Genomic DNA, 16,202 nt, shown 5'->3' on the forward strand with positions numbered 1-16,202 from the left:
AAAGGATATATATTTAGGGAGTTATACTTGTTTGGCAGGGGATGAGTTAAGATCTCAGGTAACTAATTGCTCTGTGTGAAACCATTTGTCTGAATGATTAGCATCAAGTGGACATGACAGTGCTAATGGTGATAGGTAGAAAGGGCAACATGCTCTGTCTGACTCCTTAGATTACAGAGTGACATCACACAGACCGGAGAGGAGCTGCCAGCTGCCGACAGAAGGACAAATTCATCCAGGAAACTTACTTGGAATCAAGTGATGGAGAACATGAAAGAGACTGAGAGAAAGACAGGTGAACCACTACAATAAGAGGCAATCGGAGAGACAGGCGCAACGACGAAGAGGTGAGAGACAATGTGGGCACAGAAGAGCGAGGAGTGACAATTCGGCAGAAGTTTATAAAGTACTTAGAAAACGACTATTGCGGGGCATGAGTAGGGCAGAGAAAAGGGAGTGGATAATTTAAGAAAGAAAGTAGAAAAAGAGTGGAATATCTGCAATATTTTTTTCCAAAAATAAGAGATATAAATTGTATAATGTAAGGAGTAAAGAAACACAGAAACACAGCAAGACTGAATGCAATGACTGAGAAGGACGAAAGGCCAAGATAGAGAAGAGTAGTCAAAAACAGGGATTGGTAAGAATAAAAAAAATAGAATTAATAGAAGAATATAGAAAGCAGATAGTAAGGATTTCTGTTTCAGAAGGAAAGCAGAACAGAAAATTAACTGGAGGACGTTAATACATTCTTCAGAGACCAGGGGGAGACTGTAGGACAAGATCCAAAATCTGCCACGTCACCGGTCCTTCTCAGGCTGAAGAACTTCACAGGGAAAGCGGGAATTGGTGACATATTTTCTAGGACTGAAGGAGCAAAGAAAGGCCAGCGACAAAACAATGGCCTCTTCGTATTCCTGGATCCATCCCAGCCTGCTTATCCTTCCCCTCATCATCGCCTGTGCAGGTGAGTTTATGGGGGAAACGTATTATCTCTGTTACTCCGAGTCACCTATGTTCCATGGCAATTGCTTCATATTTAATACTTGGAACCAGGAATATTTTTATATATATGGCCCAATATCGTAAACGGGGAGCATCACCCTATCATACTCAACATTCCACATTAAGAATAATGTATACAATTATGATTGCTATATTGGCCTAATTTTTCACGACGCATCTAATTTTGCACTTTGCAGATCACCACGTACAGTTAAGTGCTATTCCCCAGTGTGCGGGACATACAGATTCCCCAAATACATCAATTACTTTATCAAGTTTATGCATCCCCCAAACCGCACAGATGATAGGTATTGGTCACAACATTTAAAAATCAGATGGGTCCAGGAAAAACTGTGGCATGTTTACAACCACTTTTGATATATAGATAGATAGATAGATAGATAGATAGATAGATAGATAGATAGATAGATACGCTTCTCCTTAATTACTGGTTCTTAGTTTGCATAATGACACATTGAGGATCTTAGACAATTGGGACAAGGCAGAAGAGCAGCATTACCTTATTAAAAATATGATAATTAGATTTAAATTTAAAAAGAAAATATAATGCAAAACTTTACATAACACCTATAAGATGTCATTGTAAAATTGTATAAATAAATATTGGGTATTTACAGAAAAAGCAAAATATGGTACATATGTAAAAAATAATTGAAATCTTTCATACAGGCATTATTGATTTCAAAGTTCTGCTTTTGAAAACAGCCTTTTGTTAAAAAGGGTGACAATTATACTTTATACTAATCCCAACATCAGATCAATAATATTTGGTGCGTTATTAGAATAATAATTGAATTGATGATGTTGCCTTGATGATGTTGCGGTCCCTTGCAACATATTTAAAGGTTTGATGACACTTGCTAAAAATTGCTATTAAAACTTGATTACATCAACAACGTCTTTACCAGCTTTACGAGTTTTAACACTAATCTTACGATACTAGCGTGAAAGTGCAGATCTTTGTGTTCACACTGTCTCCTAGTAGTTTTTCTTACTAATATATTATAGTTGAATTCTTTACATGAATACAAGTGACTCAATTATGCATGTATTGATCTCTTCATAATTCTTGATAAATTAGCATTTTTAGGAGAATCAATATTAAAACTATTTTGTTAGAAGGAGATGGTGGGTAGCTAGGTAGAGTTGTGATGATAGAATGTTAAAGGAATTATCATATGTCTCATGGAATTACATTTAATGCTCATCTCAATGAACCTTGTATTTAAACTTAACCCTGCAAACTATATTGTGTGTTGATCCAAACATAGAACCTGTGTCAAATCACAAACAACGTTTGTTGTACAAATTAGCTTAGCGCATATGAGTGATAATATAAAGCGTTTTCACTAATAGGTATGAACCTTAACATGAACTCTTTGGATTTCTCAATGTAGTTGTGGGTGTACTCTGGGATACAGGGCAGAAAGACAATGGGAATAATAAATAGAAAAGAAAAAAAGGGAAAGGAAATTAAAGACAAAGAGAAATGGAGGAAGAAAACAGTAACTATATCATGATTTTAGTTCTGCAGTAAGTTGCAAAGCAGCTTGTAGAACAATTTACTGATCAATATGTGTCAATTGTGGCTTCTATTAAATTCATTCTTTGACGGTGATTAGATATCTAGCCCAAGAAAATATACATAAAACTATTCAATCCTTTTTACATTGCCCTTACTTGGTCCAGTCTGGGCAATGTTGTATAAATTTGTCGCTTAGAGTCGGGGGGAAAACCCTCCGAACTCTAGATTCTGCTTACGCCAAATAAGTGTTTTTATCTTATATGGGTGCTTGAGCTAAAAATGCATCCATCTTTTTTTGAGGGGTATTGAATGAATCTGCCAAAGCAACTCAATTTGGCTGTGGATTCCACATCTAAATGCCCTTCCTTTAGTTACACGTACTAAATTTGTGAAAAAGTGACCCCAATATTATAGTTCAGAATAAAAGGTATTTATAGCACTCTTACTCATTTATTATATGTAATAATTATATTATTAAATAATAAATAAGATATAATGTAAGATCAGATGAAAATGTAGTTTTTAATAAGAGGAAGCCGACCTGACTTTTAGCAGGCAGAAAAAATATATATATATATATATTTGTTTTATTTTTTTTATATATATTTTTTTTTCCTGTTGAACTAGACTAGTGAGTGCACAAAAATAATGCATTTTATTATCTTTAATCATGCAGCCATTGGGGCCAGTAGTCCAAATTCCACCAAGCCAGCCCTCCTTCGCCTTTCAGACTACCTCATGGAGGAATACAAGAAGGGTGTGAGACCTGTTCTGGACTGGAGACGCACCACCACTGTATATATTGATGTCATAGTCTATGCCATTTTGGGAGTGGTAAGTTCTAAGTATGTTCGCAGGAAATATTAAAAAATTTGCATCCACAGGGGTAACTTTAAAAAACATCCAACTGTAGTCAATGGAGTATAAAAGGACATGGCTATTCTAGAGAATGTACTAAGAGAATACTTTTTCGGCAGGGTCATGTCTTTTCAAAGTAAAATAAAGCAGTTTCCCCTGACAGCCTTGGAATAGATCTCCGGACAGTGAACATGTGTTAACTCAGTGTAAACTATCGCTATTGATCATTAAATGAGTAGCTCCAGCTTTAAAGGTACTCTTCCATTTAATGAAATACTGAGGCCAACCACCATTAACTAATGTGCAAGCTTCTACATTTCATGGATACTGGTGGGAATAATAAGAAGAGCTACACAAATTGGGAATGTCTTTTTTGATTTATCAGAATGTTTTAATACATATGACTACCATAATTGTACTCTCCTATAGCCAGAACACTCATACCTTGTGTTTAATGGTTATTATTTGGCCTGGCAGAATACTGTAAAATCTAAGGGTTGGAATGAATAGCTGCTTACCTTTAATTAATCCAACCTGGTCAATTGGAATAGGGAATCATAGCTGAAATATGGAGTTCTAGGTTCTAAAACAGCATGACATAATAGTCCTACACCAAAGGGCATAAGAGTTATAACATCCACACTTTCTCAAATATAGACCCCTATTAGCTATAGTCGAGCTCTCCATTAAAGCTGGCAAACAATTTGCATTGTCTGGAAGAATTGTCCACAACTGGACCAAATGAAGAAAAAATAACCTATGAACTGTTTTTGTGTCCAATAAATGTATTAAACTTTTTTTTTGCAATTTCTTTCCTAGGATGAGAAAAATCAAGTTCTGACAACATACATCTGGTATAGACAGGTAAAGTACATAACATATAAGATCTACTTGGTTATTTTGTTTGTTTTCTTTAAAGGAATATAAGTGCATTATTATCTTATTTAAAGAAAAAAATATTGTTTGTACATTAGGAACATATTTTAAGTGATATATTTGTTATTAGAAGCACCAGCTATGAGATCCGAAACAAATAATTCTTTGTAACTTAGGTCTAGGAATCTCCTTCCATAGTTTGGGATCCCTGCAGCTGAGTGTCAAATCAGATGATCAAATCAAATCAAAAAGACTTCACATATAATAGAAACGGCAAGATCACTATATAATAAGGGCTAAATTCCCAAGTGCCTTACTTATTTCATTTATTCTTCCGTAGAGCTTACATTACATGGATCAGCTACCTATACAGTTTAGTAGCCGTGTAATACTGACCATTTCTCCTGATAAATATCTATATAACTTTTTTTAATGTAATTTTTACAGTTATTATTTAATGTTGTCCCTTTTTAATATGCTTAATACGTTATCTACTCCATTGCTCGTCTAATATACATCTTTAATTATTAGTGTCCATTCTTTATTGAAATAAATAACATAAGAGAAACACATCTGCTTCATATACTTCATATACTGTGCCAATATTCAAAAAGGGGACAAAAAGTGACCCGGGGAATTATAGGCCTGTTAGTTTAACTTCTGTTGTGTGTAAACTGTTTGAGGGTTTCCTAAGAGATGCTATTTTGGAGTATCTCAATGAAAATAAGTGTATGACTCCATATCAGCATGGGTTTACAAGGGATCGGTCCTGTCAAACTAACCTGATCAGCTTTTATGAGGAGGTGAGCTCAAGACTGGATCGGGGTGAATCGCTGGATGTCGTATATCTTGATTTTTCCAAAGCATTTGATACGGTGCCACATAAAAGGCTGGTACATAAAATGAGAATGCTTGGGCTGGGGGAGAATGTGTGTATGTGGGTAAGTAACTGGCTCAGTGATAGGAAACAGAGGGTGGTTATTAATGGTACATACTCTGAGTGGGTTACTGTTGCTAGTGGGGTACCACAGGGGTCAGTTTTGGGTCCTATTCTTTTTAATATATTTATTAATGACCTTGTAGAGGGATTGTATAGTAAAGTATCAATCTTTGCAGACGATACTAAGCTCTGTAACGTGGTTAACACAATAGAGGACAGTGCACGATTACAAATGGATCTGCATAGGTTGGAGGCTTGGGCTGGGATGTGGCAGATGAGGTTCAACACAGATAAATGTAAGGTTATGCACATGGGGAAGAAAAATCCAGGCTGGGAATATGTATTAAATGGGAAAACACTGGGGACGACTGACATGGAAAAGGACTTAGGAGTTTTAGTTAACAGTAAATTTACCTGTAGCGACCAGTGTCAGGCAGCTGCTGCTAAGGCAAATAAAATCATGGGGTGCATCAAAAGGGGCATAGATGCCCACGACAAGGAAATAATTCTACCACTGTACAAGTCACTAGTCAGACCACACATGGAATACTGTGTACAGTACTGGGCACCAGTGTACAAGAAAGATATAGTGGAGCTGGAGAGGGTTCAAAGACGGGCAACCAGAGTAATAAGGGGAATGGGAGGACTACAGTACCCAGAAAGATTATCAGAATTAGGGTTATTTAGTTTGGAAAAAAGACGGCTTAGGGGGGATTTAATAACTATGTATAAATATATAAGGGGACAGTACAGAGATCACTCCCAGGACCTATTTATACCCAGGACTGTATCTATAACAAGGGGACATCCTCTACGGTTGGAGGAAAGAAGGTTTCTACACCAGCACAGACGGGGGTTCTTTACAGTAAGAGCGGTGAGATTATGGAACTCTCTGCCAGAGGAAGTGGTGATGGTAAACTCAATAAAAGAGTTCAAAAGGAGCCTGGACGTGTTTCTTGAAAGCAATAATATTACAAGTTATGGATATTAGATTAATAGGGACAGAACGTTGATCCAGGGATTTATTCTGATTGCCATATTTGGAGTCGGGAAGGAATTTTCCCCCTGGTATGGGGCAATTGGCATCTGCTTCATAAGGGTTTTTTTGCCTTCCTCTGGATCAACACAGTAGGGACACAATATGTATATAGGTTGAACTTGATGGACTTTGGTCTTTTTTCAACCTTATGAACTATGTTACTATGTTACTATGTTATGTTACTTGTGTTAAGGAAAGCTAAAATTAAGTCAACATTGTCCACTCGAAACCCAATTTTGCAAAACTAACTCAAAGGATAATACTTTTCATCATAATAACCATGACTTAATTAGAAGTCTCGCTAATTTATTTCAGCCAAAGCTCCAAAGGCTTGGAGGACAAAACGAAAATGATGATAAAATGGCATTTTTTGCTACTCAATTTGTGGGCTTTTGGGAAATAGTAATTTGCTAAAGGCTTTTATTTCATGTCATACCCCCCAATGATGTGATTTTTATTCTAGTGCAGAAAGTAAGGGACGATCCATCCATCATATTCACTTAAATGCATCAGATACATGTACAACTGAACACTGAGAACAGTTCAAACACTTATTTAAGAGCCGTGTAATTCATGGAAAAGCAGTAAATGAGTGAGAATAAGACAAAATAGGGGACAAAATATATGGTACTTTAGAAATATAAATTGGATTCTGAGTGGTTTCCTTGTGTTTTTAGCCAATCCAAAAACAGATTGTCATGGTGTAAAACGCTTGCTTGTTGTAAATGGGACAATAATGAGAAGAAAAAACAAAAAAATAATCTTTTAATTCGGAGCTCCTTAACTGCAATTTTTGTACTGAACACACAGAGAAAAAGAACGTTCTGCTATATGAGGATATCTTGCAAACTGATACATCCACGTCTCGTGCTTTCACGTGTGTTTGTGCAATGGTGTGTTTGGGTTCTTCACATCACAATGGTGTTTTAACTTACTGAGATTACTTAAATGCACAGTTGCATGGAGCCCCTACATGTTTTTTGTCTTCCATGTAGTTCTGGGTGGACGAGTTTCTTACCTGGGATCCAACAAAGTTTGAAAACATAACTCAAATATCCATCCCTACAGAAAAGGTCTGGATCCCGGACATAATGATCAATGAATTGTAAGTAGTGGCAAATGCTCATGCCTACGATCCATTACTGTGTTTCCTCGTAATGTGATTATATGGGTGGCCAGGGCCTTATTAAGGCTGTGGGTTTTTTTTGTAATAAATAACTCACATTTTCTGGATTTGTAAATACATGCATGGGCGTAGGAACCGGGGAGGAACGGATCCCCCCCAGTAACTCATGCGGGGGGGACCGATAATAAAGAAATCCCCCCCAGGGCCGTAGGAACCCCCCAAAATAGAAACGCCGCAAATGCGGCCCGCGAGACCTTGAGGTCTCCAATTGTGTCCAATTGTGGTGTGTTACCTACTTTTATGAAAAATGTGAGTTTTTATTATTATTTTTAAAGGTGGGGGGGTCATTTTCGGTTTTGGGTAAGTGAACGGTCAATGTTTTGGTCCAGAATTTTCATTTTGGTGCATCCCTAAAATAAATAGAACTATTTCATTTTTAATTATCCTGAGTCCTGAATTTGTAGTCACAAAACATTCTAGGCCCAGAAATCAGTGAGAGGAAAAGTAAAGGTTTTGTGTCATTTACTTTATTTTAATCTGCATATTTTATTAAAGGCCATACTTTCTCACAGTGAAAAATGAGTGCGGCCCGCGCACGTATACAATTCTGATGAAGTGGCCCACTGCAGAGAAAACTTGGACACCCCTGGGGTAGACAGTGAGAAGGGGGGGTAGGGAGAGGGTAGTTAGTGAGAAGGGGGGGTAGGGAGAGGGTAGCTAGTGATAAGGGGGGTAGGGAGAGGGTAGCTAGTGAGAAGGGGGTAGGGAGAGGGTAGCTGGTGAGAAGGGGGGGTAGGGAGAGTGTAGCTAGTGTGAAGGGGGCGGTAGGGAGAGGGTAGCTAGTGAGAAGGGAGGGTAGGGAGAGGGTAGCTAGTGAGAAGGGGGGTAGGGAGAGGGTAGATAGTGTGAGAAGGGAGGGGGTAGATACTAAGAAAGTGTGAGAGGGGGTAGATAGTGTGAGAAGGGGGAGAGGGGGTAGATAGTGTGAGAGATGGGGAGAAATTGGGGATCTGATGGGGGAAAATGCTGTCCCCCCAGATTTTTAGGGGTTCCTACGCCCATGAATACATGATTGTACTTTCAAGGAAGTAGAACACTGTGATTCACTCTTATCCAACAAACATTCTGAGCTGGAAGTATGGTTATATGTGCAAGCACCATGACTTCAAGGTAACAAGCATCTCAGCTTCAAAATCTCTCCAGTAGAACACACTATTATTTTGTTCAACACCATTTGAAGTGCTTGAAGCTGGACAACTTTGTTGGGGGCACGCTTAGAGGTGGGATGGGGACATGGTTAGTGGAGGAGCTGGGGCAGGACCATTCTCCCACTTTATATGTCCAAGCCAACTCACAATATAGTAAAGCAAGACGCCAGGATATGATGTTGTATTGTGGTGCACTGCTTTAATACATCACAAGGTGACCATCTGGGAGCTGTGATTGAGGTCTGTTCTAAAGTCCTCACAAGTGTGACAACTTGGTGGGACACTCACACTACCCTAAACCTTGTGCAAAACAAGACACACAACTGTAGTAAATGTTGAGAAATAGATCAGTGTCAACAGTTAATAAAATTAGAATTGATTTTAAATTTACAAGTAACTCTGGCAGAGATGTCATTATCTCTTTCATCCTGCTAAGAAAAATGCATTTAAATATTACCCAACTACAATCTGCAACTTTGGTAGCAAATACTATATATATCTATGCAGATATTTTGCATAACACTGACTATAACACTGATGATTCTCTAATTATAATAATAATGACAAACACTTTCCAACCAGGGGCGTAATTAGAAACCCTGGGACCCCCAACTTCACCAAGCAACATGCCCCACAGTGCCACCTTTGCCCTCAGCTTGTGAGTGCCACTTTTGCTAGTCTATGCCACCATTATCCTCAAAGAGTATGTCTGTGCCATCATGCACCAAGCAGCTTGTTTGTGCCATCATTGCCCCCTAACAGCTTGTCTATGCCTTCTTTGCCCCTTGGAACATATATTCTGGCACACGCACATAAACATACATACAAATGTACACATGCTAACACACATACACGTTTACACATACACTTACTCATACACGTACACACTTATTCTAACACACACATTCCCTTTCACACCAGGTATATATAAACATTCATGCTCACACACAAACAAAACAACTATACATCCATGCTAACACAAACACTTACCACACACTCCATGCCACAACACTTACACATACATGCTCACACACAAACACATACACATCTATGCTAACACTCATCTACTCTAGCACACACTTACACATTAATGTGTATACATACAAACACTTGCTTTCACATACAGATTCATTTTAACACTCACTTATACATAGACAATCATGCTCACGTACACTAATAAATAGACATTGACACATAGACACCGTGCGAGCAGCCTCGGTTCTCCTTTAGGGTTACGTGATGTAATGTAACATGACCCCACTGCAAACTCTGTGTTAAAAAGCATTTAAATGAATAGTCAGTATCAGGGTTGGTAAGTTGCATCTTTTTTAGGATGTGTGGCAGAATATTATACTCTATGCAATGTTCACTGGTGCTATGTTTTCTCCAATAGTGTTGATGTTGGAAAGTCCCCAGATATTCCATATGTCTACGTCAATTATGAAGGTAGAATACAGAACTATAAGCCTATCCAAGTGGTGACCGCTTGCAGCCTTAACATATACAACTTTCCATTTGACCTTCAGAACTGTTCGCTAACATTCACCAGCTGGCTTCACACAAGTAAGTTTAGCATTCATTATTTAGGATCTGTGGATTTAGGAAATGTTTGGATCTAACATTTAACCTTTGCAAAGATCCTGCTGCACTATATAAATAAAGGGCATATGAATAATGCCACCTGTGATCTATGGGAAGATTTACTCAACTATGAAATGTTTAATAGAGTTTTTACTATAGTAAATCTGTAAACATCGCACTGAAAAGATTGTATTAATGGCTAATAATAAAACATATCTGCTGACCTATTCATATAGTCTATAATATATTCAATTGTATTGTTAGTTTTACAACAAATGTATTACTTTAACAAGAAGTGTTGAAAAAAAAATAAACAATGATATCTTCATTACTACGATTATACAATAAGGATAATCCTATAAGTGATAGTACATGGTATGTTTCTCTGCTTTCTAGTTCAGGATATTAATGTGTCACTATGGAGAACACCGGAGGAGGTGAAAGAAGACAAGAGTCTCTTTATGAACAAGGGCGAGTGGGAGCTGCTCTATGTATTGTCCCAATATCGAGAGTTTGTGGAGCATGAAGATAGCTTTGCAGAAATGAAATTCCATGTAAGAAAAATATGGGATACATGGATTATGTTCCCATGATTGTGTTGTATTGTTGAATTGTCACATGATGTAGTTTATTGTTGGTCTCCAACATATTAAAAGAGTACCCAAGCTCTATTAAATGCATAATGGCAGGGCTGGTCTTAGTAGCCTTTATCAGGGGTGCCCACAACTGGATTCAGTAAAGGCAACCAGGGGATAACGTAAATGAGACAAAAGTCTCATTATCTAACTCCAAATAAAAACCCACCTTCTCCACTATACATGCACCACAATAGTTATTGTGGTGAGATGATTTGCTTGCTTTTTATTTTAAGGCCAACAACAGCAAATCATGGACTAGGAGGGATATCTATAAATCGAAAAATATCATTATCTTGTTTATCTCCATGGTGCATGGATGGGGGCTAGAAGGTCAAACTTCATTTACATCTAATTGTAGGCCTGGCTTACAAGTATACCCATCTCATGTTATTCAAACAACAAGTAAAAGCCCATAGATTTCTGGCTGCAGGAATATTGGAAGAACTGAATTGTATAATTTAACAAAATGAAAGCAGGCACTCTTTTCAAATTCAATCATAAGTATGCATTTTCTAATCGGTTTTACCTCCTGGTTTATCACATTTTATCTCATGTTATTGTAGGTAGTGATTAAAAGAAGACCCCTCTTCTATGCTGTGAATTTGCTTCTGCCCAGTATGTTTCTCATGGTCATGGATATTATAGGATTCTACCTTCCTCCAGATAGTGGCGAAAGGGTCTCTTTCAAGATCACGCTCCTTCTGGGATACTCTGTATTTCTCATCATTGTATCGGATACACTGCCTGCTACAGCCATCGGAACTCCACTAATTGGTTAGTAGAAGTATCTATCACCCTTCTATTCTTTACATATAACAACCAAACAAGTGACCAAATAGAGTTAATACTAAAGATGACTTCTCGGTAACACATTTTTACTTTAACTCTATTAATCAACTTGATTTTTTGTTCTTGATATTTAGTTTGACATCAGGGACTATTTAACCACACTAGAGCTATTGGTAATTTGGAAATTTGGGTCCCAAAGAGGGACAAGTTCGTACTAAAAAGAGACGCTTGGGAAGTATGCACACTAAAAGAGATAAAGTGGGCTTGTAACATAGATATTGGCCTTTTTTAACCGGTAAACACCAATATTTACATTAAGTATACTGAAATGACACATAAGCTAAATAAACAGTAAACCCAATTCATGAACATTTTAATATACTCATTATTTTTTTTTTCTCGTTTCTCTTTTTTTCTACTTCATAGTTCTGAGTTTGGTGACAGTATTTCATTTCACCAAAATATATATCACTGCAGAACAATCAATGATTAAAATGTTGATCTAGATGTTATTGAGATGTTGGTGCGCAATACAAAATGAATGTTAAGCATAATGTATCAATGTCTTTGTGGCAATAAATGTATAATAATGAAAGGAACAAAGGAGACCCTATTAAAGTGAGGAGGAAATATCTGCAGGATCAGTTTCAGATCTTGTTCAGAAAGGGCATGGAATTGGAATAATACATATAATACATGAATATTTTTCCTTAGTTGTCATATGTATATACATACATTTACATAGCAGCTACTAGTATACGTCTTTTAGTGTTGTTTGGTTATAGTGATGAAATGGAAGAGTTAATGGATGGGGTCTTAGTTTAGTTAAAAATAAATCTGATCTTATTAGAACTATAAAGTCTAACGGGCACAGCAGAAAGGTATAGGTGACATAGAACTTAGACTTTGGTTACAAAAATGTTGTACCCTAGTGGTTTCCAGCTTAGTCCAAAGGGCCAACCAACTGTCCAGGGTTTATGAATCTTCCTATTGCAAGAGAATGTGGTAATCACTAAATCCTACCCTGTTAGTGTGACTTAAAGGTTGGGTACCATTGCTCTATACAACCGTCTGTCAAGGCGATAAAGATATTTACGTTTGCAGCTAACTAACCAAAAGTTAATCAAGTAATTTACACGTTTTCTTCTTTCTGAGGTGTGTACTTTGTGGTTTGCATGGCGCTCTTGGTGATAAGTCTTACAGAAACTATACTCATAGTACGTTTAGTACATAAGCAGGACCTTCAGCCCCATGTTCCAAATTGGTTGAAGAGGCTGGTCTTGGAGAAAATAACAGTCATACTCTGCATCAGGGACAAGAAGTTTGGGACAGCTCGTACCGACAGCTTGGATATATCCCGGCAGACAGAAAACAGTAGTATTGGTGAGATTTACGGAATGTTTCCTGCTCAGAAAATCATAGTCCATAACATGTTGTTCTTTTAAAGTTTACCCTAGTACTAAAGCTTTTCTGTCCTGTAGAGAGACTGGCCAGGTACAATTCTGAGAACTCCAAGGACTATGAAAAGTCAGTTGGCGTCATTCTGCCCAGCAGAGAGAGTTCAGTGATCGTGGACAGCATTCTCCATGAAATTGCATCCATCCGACACTACCTGGAAAAACGAGATGAGTATAGAGATATAGCCAAGGAGTGGCTGCAGATTGGATATGTTCTCGATGTCCTCCTCTTCAGAGTATATCTTTTGGCAGTTTTGGCCTATACAGTTACCATGGCAACGCTGTGGTCCTACTGGCAGCAGGCCTAAAGCTAAGAGGTCCAGATGATAAGCTTCAGAAATAAATCCACTCAGTTACTTTCTAATTAAAACTAATTTGCAAAAAAACCTGCTGCATTTATATTTGTACACTTTCTACAAAGATCCAGTATTTAGGGGTTAAAACAATGAGCCCAAAAGATTGTATATGTGCTCTGTAGATGTTTTATTTAGTAATGGTGATTTGCTTAGAGAAACACACCACAAATTATTGTTATTATGGACAAACCTAGCTTATCTTGTAGGAGAAAGCATAGATAGACCTTCCTGGAAATATATATATTAATTCTCAGCGTTAAATGAAAGAGAATAGTACTTCAATAATGAAGGTTGCCCAAAAAAGGCACTTAAGCAAAAATAATTCAAAAGTAGTGCATGACATAGTGATGGAGATAAATAAAAAAATAGCTAGAATATTTTTTTTTACCATACATTTAAAGTAAAGGTGTTAGGTCTTAAATGTATATGATAAACTGGTTTAAAATCTGGAAAAATAATTCATGAAGTGTATTGTAGCTCACTAACGGTTAGTATATATACCGCCTATATACCTTGATGATTCCTCAGAAAGGCAAAAGATCTCTAGGACATTGTGTATTATTACTGAAATGTAAGGTGTGGGCTATAGACAAAGTAGATTCCATTTAATTAGGTTACTAGTGCACATGTTCATGATCATCAGGTATAACCAGTTTTTAAAATCACCAGAGATAATCATTAAAATTATACTGTCCACCAATATTTTGATTATGAGAAATTTGTAAAAAAATAAATTAAAAGACAACTTTATTCCTGCTATCCATTATTTATCTATCCATTATATTCTACTACTAATATAGAAGAAAATATGATACTTTCTAGAACTTACATACCAAGTATTACTTCTTGAAGATCTGATTAAACAAAGACAAGCTCTTTAAGGGGCAGAGGTGGCACAGGCAGGCTATTAACCCCTTCAGTCCCCTATGGACATACCGGTACATCCAAAAAACGCATCCCAAGAATCCCTTATGGACGTACCGGTACGTCCTGCCCTTCTTGCAGTGGCAGGGACACATCCCTGCTACTGCACGGGAGATCAGGCCGTCGTTTGACAGCCTGGACTCCCCCCTGACAGCTGAAGCCGGCATCGCCAGCTTTCTGCTGTCTGCTCTGATGTAACAGCTTCCGGCATGAAAGCCGTAAAGCTGTTACATTTTAAACTGCATTCCCTTCCGGGTTGTGTCACTGCTGACGTCACCCGGAAGTTCATCAGAGGACAGGATATCCCTGCGCACAAACATTTATTGGGGTGCCATCTTTATCATTCCACAAGTGTGAAATTTAAACTCAACTATGTCCAGTTATGTTATGGACATTTTTTTTCACATAAATATTTTTTTTTATGTTAATAAACACCCTACACAGTTGTAGGAATGAGAAATTACATCATTCATTATGAAAAGATGTCCTTAGTGCCAGCATCAGAGGATCGACATGTACACCAAGAAGCCTACATTACATCCTTGATTTCAGAAGGCAATTAGTATTTCCATCTCAGTATAATGTTAAATTTAACTCTATAATATTGGCATGTAATTTATATCAAGTCCTCTGCTGATCTCTCTACAGGAATTCAACTACTTTTGTACAATGTGTATTTTATTTTTGTTGTTTGTGTTGTTCTCTTGTAACATGTATCAGTGGCCAAGAGCCTCATTGGTTGATTTATTGCATATTACTGAATTGAGTTATCATGCGCATAAATAAACACATTAATCATGTTGAGTGCACAATATTGTAAATATTTAGCTCATTGTAACCAATTAAATCAATTAAAAGGGGGAAATGGTGGTGAAAATATTTAGGCAAATATGATATTATGTAGAAAATGATGATTGCTGACACCATTCAGTTAAATACACAGAAAATCTAGAAGAATATACCTACTTTCAAACTTAAAAAGTACCTATATGAACATCGGTTTTAAGCTACGTTCAGTTTGTCCTACATCCTACAGCAGATCCGAGCCTTCCTTAAATCATGTGTTTTATAGAGATTATCATAAAAATGCAACTTCAGCTGATTGTATTCATATCAAACCCAAAGATTATACTTTTTCTTTGATTCAAATAGAAATCAAAACTTGATCAGAAATAATACTTTTCAGGATTGACTCGTTTGACACAATTATTTAAAAGTCTAGTTGTAGTTCATCTACAAGTCATTCTGGGAAGGCATTCAACTGCTATATCATAAATAAAACAGTTGAAAGGAAAAAGTAATTTGGATCTTTGATTTCTATGCCAATAAATAAAGATATGACTTTCTATTTCAAAGCTTAAAATTGCACATTCGTTTACCGTAAAAATGAGCCACATTTACCTCAATAACAACACTCAACTCATTTGTCCCTACAGGGGCAATCTTAATTGTGTACAAGTAACTGGTGTGGTATTTTCAAATAGGTTGTGGATTTACAGGAAAAATCTAACAATGGCAAAAGTTGTGGGAATAAAAACCAGCCCCGGAAATAATTGAATACCAGCCCCGGAAATAATTGAATACAGCACTATTTTTCACAGTGCCATTATTCTGCTCGGGACACATATGTTGGGTGCCAGCCCCAATATATTTTTGGTTCAGAATAGAGATAAACAATGCACTGTGACCCATGAGATCACATAATGGGTTGGGATGAACTGGCAGAGCCCCGGTTAATCCTAACAATGCAGAATACACTGTTCTAAGTATGAAATTAACCATTTGTTTATTTAATAATTTACTGAAAACAAAGTCCTTTAAGGCACAGAAATCACTTTCTCATTGTATAATTAACAGGC

General features: G+C 37.1%; 1 protein-coding gene across 1 annotated transcript; it reads left to right on the forward strand.

Moving 5' to 3' along the window:
- Window positions 1-900: 900 nt before the first annotated feature.
- Window positions 901-13,371, forward strand: LOC149297972 (5-hydroxytryptamine receptor 3A-like). The gene is made up of 9 exons (XM_089487843.1): window positions 901-967; window positions 3,228-3,385; window positions 4,229-4,273; window positions 7,260-7,369; window positions 9,992-10,161; window positions 10,576-10,733; window positions 11,381-11,591; window positions 12,762-12,989; window positions 13,088-13,371. The coding sequence occupies exons 1-9, from the start codon at window positions 901-903 to the stop codon at window positions 13,369-13,371; spliced, it is 1,431 nt and encodes a 476-aa protein (XP_089343969.1).
- Window positions 13,372-16,202: the final 2,831 nt, after the last annotated feature.

Source organism: Sceloporus occidentalis, unplaced genomic scaffold (genome assembly GCF_023333645.1).
Source record: "Sceloporus occidentalis isolate IW3139 unplaced genomic scaffold, rSceOcc1.0.p SCAF_35, whole genome shotgun sequence".
Classification (NCBI taxonomy): Eukaryota; Metazoa; Chordata; class Lepidosauria; order Squamata; family Phrynosomatidae; genus Sceloporus; species Sceloporus occidentalis.